Below are 14,529 nucleotides of genomic sequence, written 5' to 3'. Positions count from 1 at the left end.
AGCAAATTCAATTGAATTGTGAAAACATTAAGTAGCTAATTCATTAATACTAAAATGCATCCAACTCACGACTAAAACATTAATTAGCTAATTCATTATACCAAAATGCATCCAACTCGCAGCTATATATCAGAAGAAAAAATAAAACTACGCAAGCACTTAAACATCACAAAGAACAATGAAGTATCATAATGCAAAACAAAATTTAACTCCATAACTCAATCCTCAACAAACTTTTCGTCTTAAAATTCAAATCTAACGAATCAGTATTTAATAGGACCAATTATCTCTAGCTGTGGACCTAGCTTCTCCTCAGCTGCCTTTTCTGCTTTGACCCTCAGTTTGTTCAACTGTTTCTTCCTCTCATATGCAACTTGAGCCCTCTCCTTCCTCTTATTCTCAAGCTCCTGCACAGACGAATCCATTAATGAATATTAGTATGCACAAGAAACAAGCAGAAAAACAAACGAATCAAGAATACATTAGCCATTTCGGCATTGCCTAAAACAAAAATTATACTTCACAAACAAATACAAGAACATTAGACTTGTGATTCTAAAACACTTTTGAAAAAATTCGCTTAGTATCATGCACAGAGGAAAATAAGATCCAGCAGCCTCGAGTTTGCTCAAAATAAAGTAACAAGGTTGATAACCGATGATGCAAACAAAAGGGGCAAATGAACTTTTTCAGAGGACTCATGAGGACCATGTTCATTATTCTATCATGTCACTTCTGTGGTAAGATCCATATTACGTCATTATAGGAATGACCTCGATAAAACATTGCAAAATCACGTGGTAAATGCTTACAGATGTTGAAAAATTGGTCTTTAAAGGGATGGAATGAATTTCTAGCAAAAATCCAATTAAAATTTTGAAAATTTAATAAAGTGAGTCATTCATTTAAAACTACAATTCGATTACTGGTAAATATGGGCATTAGTGTAGCATTTAGGGACATAAAAGGGATGCAACAATGCCAGCTCCAAATGTTCTAGACACAATTTACATTGATTTATACATGATATTGTGAAACTACCCTCCAAATATACAAAACACCAAACAATAAACCAAAACACCATCTACAATAAAAGGAATATTTTGTTATATAAAGTGTTAGACACAAATTTTCATGTAGAAGTGTTTGTACATATGTACATCGAAGCTGAGGGATACATAAAAAATTAGAATTTGAAGCCAAAATGCTTTCCAAGCCATTATAAAGAGACTCAAACAAAAGAATGCTAAAGACTACAGTAGAAGCAAACCAGGAAAGTAAGCCAATTCTCACCTTGATAGTCTCATAGTGGTTCCAGCCAACCTCAGATGAAAGCTTGCCCAACAAACAGTACTTGTGTCCTGCTTGAAGCCTCAAGACCCTGACAATTTTCAAAATCCAAAACCAATAGTCAATAACCATTCACTTCAAGAGAACAGAACAAAACTGCAAACTCCCAAATGAAAAACTAGGGTGAAAAGCTTACTTAAGAGCATCAGGAATGACCATCCTCTTAATCTTATCATAAGGAGGTGGAATGCCCTCATACGCCTTCAAACGGGCGAGTGCAGCTGCACCACGCTTAGTCTTGTGAGGAATCATCCTAACAAAAACAAAAAACACAATTTCAATAACATACTTTATACAAAATAACTGCCAAGTTCTGTGAAAACAAGCAGAAACGACATAGTTGTTCTCATTCCAATAAGTAATAACTAGAATGCCTATCCAAACAAAATAAGCGAAATAACAAATAGTCCCAAGTACCAAAAGAAGTACAGACTACAAAGTCCTGGTTATTAAAGCCGAGTTAAAAGAAAAACATAACTACCAAAATTAGTCTTGATAAAATTGTGAAAAAATGAAAATAAAATAATGCATCAGCTGCAATTAAAAACAATTTTCTTTGCATCAATGTACAAGAAAATCAATTAAATCCAAGTGTTCCCACTTTCCAGCTCCTACTCGATTTCATTAATCAATTTCAGGAGGAAGAACAGAAGAAAATATAAATAAATAAATAAATGAAGTGACCGAATTAAACCCATCCCAGTTCGCACATAAAAGTAACAAAAGTACTCAGAATAACCAAAATGTAACAAAAACAAACAAACCCAGAAAATCTTAAATATAGAAAAATCAAGCATGCCCAGAAAAACCCACTTTCTGAAACTCAGAAAAATGCATATATAACCAAAGATCAACAAACAAAGATAGAAACGTCGACGTACCCACGAATGGTGCGCCAGAGAATCTTAGCAGGGGCACGAAAGTGAATGGGACCATGAGAGGGCTTGGTGTTCATGCGCTTACGCAAGAACCTCATGTACTTCATCTTCTGCCTCACCAACCCTCCAGAGATACAGATCTCCTCGGCCCGAACCACCACAACCTTCTGCCCATTCAGTAGCTCCTTGGCGAGTATCGACGCCAGTCGACCCAGCATGTGGTGACGAGCGTCCACCACCACGCGCTTGGCGCAGATCCCTGACCCGGACACCATTGTCGTCTAATAATCCTAAGCGGCTGTGAAGTGTGAGAAATGGTTGGGGAAGGGTTAGGGTTTTGGGGGGTGGTGGTTTATAAAGGATGTTTTTATAGGCTCCAGGGTCTGGTTCGCTGGTAGCGGGTGTATGTATCTATATGGTGGGGAAGAATGGTAGATGGGTTGTGTGCTATTTGGGCTGGAAGGGTAACCAGGCCAAGGCCTAGGCCCAGCTCAAGATATGGGCAGCATATAATAAACTAGTGATAAACCACAACGTAATGGTAATAGCAAGTAACTTCTCTATTTCGACTAAGGAATAAAATTTTGGGTTTCAAGGAAATTTTGATGAAAATTTCGACGGAAATTTCAAAGATTTTTAAATTTCGACAAAAATTAGATAGAAATGATGAAAATTGCTATTAAAATACGGAAATTTTGAATGAAACTTTATCATATATTTATTTAACATATTATCTACTACATTGATAAAAAATATTAAATAAAATAAATTATATAGTAGGTTTCATATGATATGTGATGAAAATAATGCGCGCTAGAGGTAAATACTGTTAAAAAAATGCTTCACTAATTAATAATTAGAGGAAATTACAGATTTGGTCTACTTATTATATAGTTAGTTCAATTTTGGTTCACGAACTCTTTTAAGTTCGTTTTTGGTCCATTTAATTTAGGCTTTTTTACTCAAATACCACCTGAACTATAGGAGGTGTGCTCTCATACCACCCAAACTTTTTTTCTTGCCAATTTACCACCTGAAATTATCAATATATGCTAATTTGCCACCTAGCATCCATTTTTTTGTTAAATTATCAAAAAATTTCCCAAACTTCCCATTTTGTCCTTGAATACAATAAAAAAATATTATTATTTTAAAATTTTTTTAAAAAAATATAATTATAAAAAAAACTTAAAAACTAAAAAATAGAAAATGGAAATACCCTTTTTTTTAGGGGGTTTACTTAGATTTTTTTTTTTATATTTAAAATGCTTTTTTTATATAAATTGACGAAAATACCCTTGAAATAAATAGAAAATTTAACTAAAGTGACAGTAGGTGGTAGATAGGCCAATATGTGAAAGTTCAGGTGGTAAATTAACAAAAAAAAAAGTTTGGGTGGTATTTGAGCACACCCTTTATAGTTCATGTGGTATTTGAGTAAAAAAGCCTTTAATTTATAACAAGTTCTGATTTGGTCCTTTCCCTTTATTTGGAGTGGACGGACGTTTATGTAGGGGAAAAACTATCATTTCACCATATTAGCATGTGTTAGTTGGGGGGTCAAAATGAGTCAAAGGCTGTTGTGACTCTTGTTCGTGCGAAGTTTCAAAGGGTATGATGCTTTGGGTTTTCTCCCTGGCTGTTTGGATGACTGTTTACTTGATGGGAAACTTTTCTTCTCAAAATTTTTGTCCTTTTAGTTTGGGTTTTGCATTCCTTTATTCTCCATTTTCTGCATCTTTGGGTTTTTGTGGTCCCGAATGCCTATTTTCTTGTTTTTTTTCCCAATGGTTGTGATGTATATGGTTGTGTTTTATGGGGTTTGTTTTTGTGGGTAATGAAGAAATTTTTATTTTTCAGCAAAATGGAGGATGTGATTTTTATTCTTGAGCAAGTTAATTATTGGTGGATTGCTCAAGAAAATTGGATCTTTGGAAGAAGAAGTAAAACGACATAGGAGAAAAGAGAAGGAGCTGCTGTTGATTTTGATTTTGTCTTGTTTTTTGTTTTTTCTTTAAATAATGATGAAGATGATGTAATTACAATGGGATGATTATGGGTGTGTTGAAGATCGATGATGTGATTTTGTCTTTGGGTTTAGATGTTCAATCTCACTTAAGCTCTGTTTTGGGGGTTTTGGTATTCTCTGTGTATGGGCATTATGTGTAAGGAGGCTTTTATGTTAGCATGCTCTGTTTTTTGGGCATTACGTGTAAGGATTTTATTTATTGAAATGGAAGTGGAACTTTAATTTAAGTGGACAATTGAAATTTGTGGAATAATTGATAATAGAATAACTTGCAACCAAATCAAATTGAGAAGGCAGTCTGAAATTTATAGGCTATCTCACCAAAATAAAGCATTAGTAATATGCCAATTTGCAAGTATGAGAAAATTTGGGATAATGCACCATTTAGCTGTCAATAACAATTCAAAAATGAATCAACATGTTTGAGAAATATGTCCACCTACATATGTAATTTTGAACCCTTCCATCCCCAATTGCACCCCCAAATTAGACTATAACAGAACATGGCAACTGCCCAACAAGGCATTAACAAAAAAATGTCAACTGCCACTCAACAAAATTATACAACTCCCCAAATTAGACATTCACAAAAATTGTCCCAAAAACTATTCCAAGTGCACATAATTGTGATCTCATCAAGTTTCACAATGGAAGGGTTTCTTAAATCTTGTAATTCTTAAGGCTTCCACATTGGATCATTGTTTCCACCTTTGCTTCTGCCTGCACTTGTACCTCTGCTTGCACTTGTACCTCTTCCTGCATTTTTTCCTCTGCTTGCACTTGTACCTCTTCCTGCACTTGTTCCTCCACCTCAACCTCTACCTCTGCTTGCATTTGTTCCTCTACCTCCACCTCTACCCTTGCCTCTGCCTACACTTATGCTTGCATTTGCAGATTCAAGTTGTACTGTGGTTGTTCTTGTGGCCAACAGGGATTCCTCGTGTGAGGTTGACTGACTCCCTTCACCTCTAGCATTCTACATACAAACAGAATGTTATCATATAATAAACCAAATGACTTGCAAGTGCAAAAACATATTTAACAAAAGGATAAATCATATACCTGGTTGTCTATCATTCTTGTGCAAGTCTTGACATTGTGGCCCTCTATGCCACACTTGCTACACCTTATACTCACCCACAGCCTTGGCAACACTTGTGGTGGGTTTGGTTGTAAAGGATTGGGGTTTGGTGGGGGGTTGGCAGCAGGAACTTGTACTTCACCTGGCCCATTTGTTCTTGACCTCTTGTGGCAACAGGAAGTAGCAAGCTTACTTAAAGGGACTTGGAAATGGTCTTCAATAGTCAAATTGAGCCGAATTGGGTTAAAAGAGAACCTACCCGGTGACAGTAGCAGCGACAACGATTTACCTAAAATTTCAATTTCACAAATTCTCCAAGTTGGAATACCAAACATTAAGGGAATGAAACCCCATGGTGAAGGGATAAATTTTTTTTTCATAATTTATTTTTACAAAGATTTAAGCTAAAAAAATTGGATAGTGTTTGTTTTTTAAAATGTTTGTTTTAATTAAATTTTTTATAATTTAGTTTGACTCCAAAGTTGACTATTTTCAATAATGGGTTTTTAATCTTAATTTTTGTGCCGTTGGAAATGTCTCGAGCTCACGAACGCATACACGCAAACTATTCATGAATCGGAGTTACGGTTTAAAAATTACAGGCATTTGATTATGAGAGGCTTTTGGATAATTTCAATTTTGAGTTTAAAAAAATTAAAAACCCAAAATTAGGCTAATCAACTACAAGTCTACAACTTCACCGTACTACACACTACACACAGTGACAACAGTACAATTTTTCCTCTTTTTTTTTTTAATTCTTTTTTTAATTCTTTCCTCTTTTTTCCTTTGACTTTTTTTCCTTCCTCTTCCCGTCACTTTCTTTCCTTCCTTCCTTCTCCTTTCTTTCCTTCCTTCTTCCTTCCCAATATTCCAGCCGCCTCTCATCTTTCTCCCAATTCCACTGTTACAGTACTAGATCCATTATCTCTCCTCCCTCTCCCTCCCAGATCTCTTCTTCCTTCTCTTTCTTTCCTTCCCCGATCTCCCTCCTCCATCTCTTCTCTCTCTTCTCGCTCCTCCCTCCCCAATCATCACTCTATTCGATCTGCCGCTCTCTTCCGGCGACGGCTGGCCTCTTCCTCCCCTCTCTCCCTCTGGCTCCGCCTCCCCAGCTCGAAAATTTTGCCGAAATTTTCTCGAAAAAAAAAAATTAACTTCTCTAATTTGTGTTTTTTTTTTTTTTTGTATAAAAATTATTATATGTGACCATAACACTACGTAACTAATTATATCACGTGGTGTTTTAAAATTTATAAGAAAATCGTTTTAATTCATAAAAAAATGTCTTTTTAATTTATAAGAAAATTCTTTTAATTCATAATTAAGTCCTTTTAATTTATAAGAAAATCATTTTAATTCATAATAAAGTCCTTCTCCGATTTCAAGAGTATTTTCCTTCCTAGGATGTAGAGTGGGTTTTGTAGAGGAAAATCTCGCTCAAAATTTCGGAATTAAAACCTAATATAAAAGCCATCAAAGAATAAAAATAAAAGGACTTGATTAAAAACCTTAAATTACTACCGGTTTTAGTCTAAGAAAGACTCATAAAATGGACTAGACTCTAAGTCTTTCTTAGTTTAATATAAAAATTGATGTCTAATCATGTTAATTACGATGTATTTACTTGGAAATACTTGACTTACTATATCAAAACAAATTAAAAAAATTGATGTATAATGTATGAATTCATATCAGTTCCAAAATAATTTATGATGACCTATATATCTAACATATGTGTTTCACTTATTTTACTCATAAGAAATGATTTAAACTAATGTATTTGATCTATTATTAATATTATAATAATAATAAAAAAAACGATATTAAAACATATATTAGACATTAGTTTCCATGCTTCTAGTAGTGGTGGATCAGCTTTTTGCTAAGGCCGCTTTATATATAATGGTAGTGGTACTTTTGCAACATGGAAAGCCAAAATCAGTGATTCTACAAAAAATATATGGGCTTGCTCAATGGACTCCTGATATAACTGGTGATGATTGCATGCGATGCTGAAGGGGGGCTCTGTACATGTATCACGTTGATTGCAATTGCAAACCATATTGGCCACTGGTCGAGCCGTTCCCTTAATTTTTACTAGCTCCCTAGCTAACTATAGCTATAGCCTATATATATTAACATACACACACACACGTACACACACATACATACATATATACATGCTTGTTCTGGTATAGCTAACTGAATATGTTGAATTGATTAAGCAACTTGTTACTCGTCTTAATTTGTTATTGTTAATTGTTATAGCTTTTAATTTTCACCTTGTCCATCCTTGCATAAGATTATAATCTTAATAAACCCTGCTATATATGAGATCACAATAATGCTAGGGATCCAATTTGAATTGGATTATACATAATATGTGACATTACACGTGTAAGTGTATGGTTTGTTGTGAAATAAGAGTGAGCTAGTTTATGTATGTAGAAAATTTAAAAAATACTATCACATCATTTAAAATTTATTTGAGACACAAATTTAGAATACTTTGCGGTGCTCAAATTCCAATAGCTGCCAAAACTCATATAATGTGAAAAGTTTGAGAGGTGCATGCCAATACAAAAAGTCCAAGGATAGGATTCAAGAAAATATCTAGTACCAAGTCCAAGGATAGGATTCAATAAAATCCAAAACTCATATGCGCAGAGACGGGTCTATGTTTTTTAATTGGGTTTTTTTTTTTTTCAAATTTGGTATCTGAACTTTGGACTGTACTTGAATTTTAATTTGTTTAAATTATATATCAAAACTTTTATTTTGTAGTTAATAAGTACCAAATTCTAATTTGGTCAATGAACTTAACAGAAATATGAGTAATTTAGTATTTTCATGAATATATAATATATATATATATATAAATGTTTTAAAGCTAAGTAGTTAGCATATTAATATAAAGTTAACTACTCTATTAGGCTCACCGTACAATGTAATCTCAAAATCTGAACCGTCTATTTTATATATATATATATATATATATATATACACACACACATATATATCTAATATGTAGAGAGACCCCTTCCGTTGAGGTATAGCTCATCTTAAACATGATGAGATATGTTTTGTGGGATACATTTCGTATTGTAATTCGATGATCAAAGTCGTTTATTTTCTAAATCTCTATATAAGAATTATTCTTATAAACAATTAGCCAAATAAAAAATTGTTTAACACCTATTATAGACCATTCTCTACGCATTGTCTATGCTATTTGGGATTGGTCAGTATTGCTCCACATTCCACAAGCACAAAAATCATGCATGTGGGACCACAGAAAGTGATAGAGTCAAAAGTATTATTTTTCTCGAGCGAACTTGATGATGTGTTGTAACCAAGGAATAAAATTTCGGGTTTCGAGGAAATTTCGATGGAAATTTCGATGGAAATTTCGACGGAAATTTCGAAAATTTTTAAATTTCGACAAAAATTCGACGGAAATGACGGAAATTGCTATCAAAATACGGAAATTTTGAATGAAACTTTACCATATGTTTATTTAACATATTATCTACTACATTGATAAAAAATATTGAAGAAACCAAATTATATGATAAGTTCCATGTGATATGTGATGAATATAATGCGCGCTGGAGGCAAATACTGTTAAATAAAATTAATACAATGAATAAATGAAATTAATATATTCATATTTTATAATTCATACACTAAATCCTATATATTATATATACTCTAATACTCTTTATTCTTTATAATCTACACATTAAGATATTATGGTTTAGGCCCTTTAAAGTATTTTTAATTATTTTTATATATAAATGTATTAGGGTTTAGAGTTTAAAACAACTAAATGAAATTCTAAACTTTTTTTTTTCTTTCCAATTGCCCAAAGGCCCCAAATCCCAATTAACAATAAACTTTTTTTTTTTCCTCTTTTTTCTTTTTTTTTTCTTTTTATTTTTTCTTTTCTTTCTTTTTTTTTTTTTTTTCCTTTTCTTTTCTTTCTTTTTTTTTTTTTTTTTTCCTTCTCTTTCCTTCCTATCTCTTTTGACTTTTCTTTCTTCCTTTCTAGTTTCTTCCCGTAACTAACTTCTTCAGTTCCTCTTTTCTTTTCTTTTTTCTTCTCTTTCCTCCTTTTCTCTTTTCTTTCTTCCTTTCTTCCCTTCTTCCCGTAACTTCCTCTTTCCTAGTCTAAGACGCCACTGCAGAGAGACACACCAGACCTCATCTCTTTCCTCCTTCCTTTCCCTCATCTCTTCTCTCTCCAAGATCTTTTCTCCTTCTTCTCTCTCCTCCCTGCCCAATCACCCTTTGATCTCTCTTCGATCTGGCTCCGGCGACGTCGTCTCTCTTCGATCTGCCTCCGGCGACGTCATCGCCATTTGATCTGCTGCCTTTGGCGATGGCTGGCGACGAGGGCAGCTCGCCTCGCCGAGGGTTAAGCTGGATATTTGAGATTTTCTGATTTTGAGCTCGGGTTAGGCTGGGTATTTGAGCGAAATTTCGCTCAAATTCAAAAAAAGTTGCTGTAAGGGCATTCGAAATTTTGAATATTTCGCCGAAATTTTCCGAAATTTAGTCGAATAGGTGTTAAAATTTCGGAACCCCTGAAAAACAAAATTTTCGGCGAAATTTTCGCCGAAAACTTCAAAATTTAAACCCTTAGTTGTGATTGTACTTTTTATGACTAACTATTGCTAGTTGGTCTATTGAAGCTTAGACTTAAAAAACAAGTTGACACTTTTGACCTGAGCAACAGATCGAAATGGCTTCCTTATGGTCTTTGGTCTTCTTCATTCTTCCTATGCGCTAGAAACAAAAAAAATTAAATTTTTCTTAGAAAACAATTTGCTTTTTGCAAGTTCCTTCTCTCTCCTTTTTTTTTTTTTTTGGAGAGAGGGGGCCCAAACGCAAACCATACTAGATTACCTCTAAATCTTCCAACACCAATTAAGTCTCAAGTTCCTTCTTTCTTTACAATGTCTCATTAAAAAGAGGTTTTTATTAATAAGGTCCTCAAAAACTTTTAATTTATTCAAAAATCTGCATGTAAATATTTTAAAATTTTAGACAATTTGATACACATGTTGTCTTATCGAGCATTCTAAATTTCTAATGCTCTATTGTCACTATCCTAGCTAATTGTGTAGAAAAATCAAATACTCACTTGCGTAGCTTTCCGATTGACCGATTGACCGATTGTAGACTAATAATTTGATTCATTGCACATATGGGTTGGTGATTATTTCCAATCAAAATCAAGGAAATATATATATATATATATATATATACATATGCTAGTCTATAATCTTTTAACAAAGCTACAATAAAAACACTAGTTTTTTATTGCTATACAGAGAGGGACGGCAGAGAATTAAATGGGTTCCTCAAGATCAATGCTTATCTTCATTCTTGCTGTCATCTCTGACCTTCTTGCTCCCACCACATCCCAAGTACTCGACGGTACATGCACTTCCAGAGCTGAATTCTGCTGGAATTGCTCCGATATTGGCCCCTATGGTAATGGCAGCAGCTACCAAGAAAACCTCAACAACCTCCTCTCCTCCTTCTCCTCCACCAGGACCACCACCCAACTCAACGGCGGCTTTTACAATTCATCTCTGGGACAAAACCCCAACAAAGTCTATGCAGTTGCACTCTGCAGAGGAGACCTTGCAGATCTGGACAAGTGCCATACTTGTTTCAATGAGTCCAATTCCATTCTCTTGCAGCATTGTTCAAATCAAAAGGAAGCAATCATATGGGCCGAGTCTTGTATGGTCCGATACTCCAGCAACTCAATATTGGGTGTAGAGAAAGATAAGCCTCTCAAGTATGCGCCCTCGCCTAATAGCGCGACGAACCCAGAACAATTCAACCTGGTTCTCTACCCCTTGTTGGAAACTTTAAGTGATAAAGCTGCATTAGGGGGTTCTCTTAAAAAATTTGCAGCAGGGCAAGATTATGTGCCAGGATTTGAAACCATATTTGCACTTGTGCAGTGCACTCCTGATATTGACAACCAAAGCTGCAGCAATTGCCTTAAAGACTCGATATCAGATGTTCGGATATATTGTGATGGAAAGCAAGGAGGAAGAATTCTCAAACCCAGTTGTCAGTTAAGGTTTGAGGCCGATCCTTTCTTTGCATCTACAGCTGGTTCACCAGAACCTGTCAATTCAACAGTACCTGTCAATCCTTCAGACCAAGGTATTATATATGGTTCCCCTGCATATGATATACTTAATTAGTCCAAATATGCCTTAAAAGTCATTTATTACTGATAAAAACAAGCTTCTGATTCTTGCAGGGAAGAAGAGTAACACAACAAAAACTATCATAAGCATTGTTGTTCCAGTCGCAGTTGTTATTATGCTTATCGTTAGCATATGCATGATCTTGAGAGTGAAGAAGCAAAGGGTAAAACTTGAAAGTAAGTACGTTAAATTCTATTTTTGATGATTCAATTTAAGAAAAAAAATAAAAATAATATTTGAATGTCCTGTTTATAGTGGATTGCGCACATGTTTTCAAACATTTGCTAATGAATCTCTTTTCAGATGATACTTCGGATGAAATGAGTCTGGCGGAATCACTGCAATACGACCTTGACACTGTAAGATCTGCAACCGATGACTTCTCTGATGCAAATAAGCTTGGTCAAGGTGGATTTGGAGCTGTTTACAAGGTAATTACAAAACAGAACACTTTCACAATAAGAAGGTTACACACGAATTGTTTTTCCTTATTATTATTCTTTTCATATATACTTCCAGGGTAAGCTATTTAACGGACAAAATATAGCCGTAAAAAGACTCTCTCTAAATTCTCAACAAGGTGATCGCGAATTTAAGAATGAGGTTATGTTAGTTGCCCAGCTTCAACACAGGAATTTAGTAAGACTCCTTGGTTTTTGTTCGGAAGCACTGGAAAGACTCCTCATTTACGAATACCTTCCTAACACAAGTCTTGATCACTTCCTGATTGGTATGGTTGCTCTACTTTTTCCTTTATATATAAATTATGTTACACAAAATCATATGATCAACATAAGTAAGAGTAACAAAGAAAATCATATTTTACACTAATGGTACTATATCTAGATCCACTCAAGCGTGCAATTTTGGGTTGGGAGACACGCTACAAAATTATAAGAGGCATTGCTCGAGGACTTCTTTACCTTCATGAAGATTCTCGACTTCGAATTATTCACCGTGATCTTAAACCCAACAACATTTTATTAGATGAAGATATGAACCCTAAAATTGCGGATTTTGGCATGGCAAGATTGTTTCTTGTGAATGAAACTCAAGGAGATACACGCACAATTGCAGGGACCTAGTAAGTTTATGTCAAAACATGACAAGCTAAATAATTACATTTTTGTGTGTCGCTTTCATTAGATTTCAATTAATCAAGAAGTTTCGTATGTATAACAAAGAACAACATGAAGCTAAATTAAATATTTAATTTGATGAATATAATTATGCACACAGCGGATATATGGCTCCAGAGTATGCAATGTATGGCAACTTTTCAGTCAAATCTGATGTTTACAGTTTCGGTGTGCTAGTTCTTGAGATCATGAGTGGCCAAAGGATTAATAGTTTCCAGTATGGTGAGAATGAAGAGGATCTTCTAAGCTATGTAAGTAAGAATATAAGTTAGTACGTACATAGTGTAATTTCTTTTTTAATTTGATATAGTTAATTATAAACTTTAATTTAATTATAGGCCTGGAGAAATTGGAGGGAGGCTACAATTTCAAACATCATAGATCCCATGTTGGGAACAGGTTCAAGAAGTGAAACAATGAGATGCATCCACATTGGTTTACTATGTGTCCAAGAAAATGTGTCTAATAGACCAACCATGGCTTCAGTTGTTGCTATGCTGAATAGCCACTCTGTCACACTCTCAGTACCCTCAGGACCTCCATTGTCTATGCAAACTGCGATTAGATCAGGTATGTACTCGGAGCAGACAGAGTCAGATAAATCCAAAAGTTCTGGGTATGTGTCAAGAAATGAGGCTTCAATTACTCAACTTTTTCCTCGTTAATAGTATGTACGACTTCTGCACAAGTCAGATAGACGTGCCTTTTGGACTTCTGCACCTGTGTACAATAATTTCAATCAACGATTGAGATTACTATATTGTAGGAAGGTGTATAAGACTTGTTGCCATTTTTGTGTCCCTGTGTTCTATTGCTTTCTAATTTCTTTTTCTTTGTCTTTTGTCCAATGAAATTAAGTTAAATATAGGAACAGCTATAAACACCCTGTTTGTATGTATGTGATTATAGAACAAAAAAATAAGACCAGAAGTGTCAGGATCAGACCCGACTCTTCGGGCTGGGATCCTCTATGGTCAGCCCCAGGGGACTCCTGCTGCGCTCCCCCACCAGGTAAGCCTATGGGTAGCACAGAAGATGGCTGAACTTGCCAGCTCATGGATTTGGCCCATGTGGACCCTGTTAGAAGGGTGCATGGGTATGATGTACCCCTTTCAGGTCAGATCAATAACTCGTGGCAGCAACAGCTTGATCCACATGTAGAAAGAATATTCTGCCTAAGTAGGATAACAAATTTGTGCGTCAAGCTCATGTTGAAGGGTTTACTTGTTGTTTGTGTTGTGGTTGGCATTGATAACTCACCAAATTCCAACCACTGCCAAAACCCATGTAATGTCAAAAGTAATTATATTGCCATAAACATAATACAATTAACGAGATGAAAATTATGACAAACTACTCTAGCCAAAAATGAAAAACCGAATTGCTCATTAACCTAATTGGTGAGCCAGTGAACCACGTACTAAAGTTGTTCCAGGAAAAAAAGAACAATCCTGAAATGAACAGTATTCTGGTAACCAAACATACCAGACTTCCATCTTAATTATTATGTGAAGCAAAGATCATATCCTTGGTCTCTAGTAAGATACCAAAAGACTTTAATTACCATCTCCATCAAATTAACGTACACTATTCAATTTATTTCCTACTTGTCCTCTTAATGGATCCAAATGTCTGCTGCAGATCGACACTATTCTATATCTTCTTCCTTCTTCTTATTTAGTGACTAATTAAGACCAGGGTTACCGCATATATGATTGGTTCATTTTTTATATGTAATATATGAAAAATTAGTTACAGCTCAAACAGTAATGCTACACTTATCATATTTTTATACCACAATTTCATACCATCT

General features: G+C 34.8%; 2 protein-coding genes across 2 annotated transcripts; one reads left to right on the top strand and one right to left on the bottom strand.

Annotated features, from left to right (window-relative positions):
* Window positions 1-72: 72 nt before the first annotated feature.
* Window positions 73-2,568, bottom strand: LOC147292384 (large ribosomal subunit protein uL13w). The gene is made up of 4 exons (XM_086230563.1): window positions 2,232-2,568; window positions 1,487-1,603; window positions 1,294-1,381; window positions 73-407 (listed from the first exon to the last, which is right to left on the bottom strand). The coding sequence occupies exons 1-4, from the start codon at window positions 2,501-2,503 to the stop codon at window positions 264-266; spliced, it is 621 nt and encodes a 206-aa protein (XP_086086689.1). The 5' UTR covers window positions 2,504-2,568; the 3' UTR covers window positions 73-263.
* Window positions 2,569-10,661: 8,093 nt separating this feature from the next.
* Window positions 10,662-13,466, top strand: LOC147292383 (cysteine-rich receptor-like protein kinase 27). Its single transcript, XM_086233870.1, has 7 exons — window positions 10,662-11,530; window positions 11,631-11,753; window positions 11,881-12,008; window positions 12,097-12,307; window positions 12,424-12,661; window positions 12,817-12,967; window positions 13,055-13,466. Exons 1-7 carry the CDS (start codon window positions 10,699-10,701, stop codon window positions 13,379-13,381), a joined length of 2,010 nt encoding a protein of 669 aa, XP_086089996.1. The 5' UTR covers window positions 10,662-10,698; the 3' UTR covers window positions 13,382-13,466.
* The last annotated feature ends 1,063 nt before the right edge of the window (window positions 13,467-14,529 follow it).

Source organism: Dryas octopetala, chromosome 2 (assembly GCF_963921425.1).
Source record: "Dryas octopetala chromosome 2, drDryOcto1.1, whole genome shotgun sequence".
NCBI lineage: Eukaryota > Viridiplantae > Streptophyta > Magnoliopsida > Rosales > Rosaceae > Dryas > Dryas octopetala.
This window is presented reverse-complemented; position numbering and strand designations above follow the sequence as displayed.

Excerpts from the sequence above, each read along its gene's own strand:
- LOC147292384 (XM_086230563.1), bottom strand. The coding sequence starts at position 2,503 with ATGGTGTCCGGGTCAGGGATCTGCGCCAAGCGCGTGGTGGTGGACGCT. Across the intron at positions 1,382-1,486 it reads GTCATTCCTGATGCTCTTAA|GGTCTTGAGGCTTCAAGCAG; the intron begins GTAAGCTTTTCA and ends GAAAATTGTCAG. Across the intron at positions 408-1,293 it reads ACCACTATGAGACTATCAAG|GAGCTTGAGAATAAGAGGAA; the intron begins GTGAGAATTGGC and ends TCGTCTGTGCAG.
- LOC147292383 (XM_086233870.1), top strand. The coding sequence starts at position 10,699 with ATGGGTTCCTCAAGATCAATGCTTATCTTCATTCTTGCTGTCATCTCT. Across the intron at positions 12,308-12,423 it reads TCTTGATCACTTCCTGATTG|ATCCACTCAAGCGTGCAATT; the intron begins GTATGGTTGCTC and ends TACTATATCTAG. Across the intron at positions 12,662-12,816 it reads CGCACAATTGCAGGGACCTA|CGGATATATGGCTCCAGAGT; the intron begins GTAAGTTTATGT and ends TTATGCACACAG.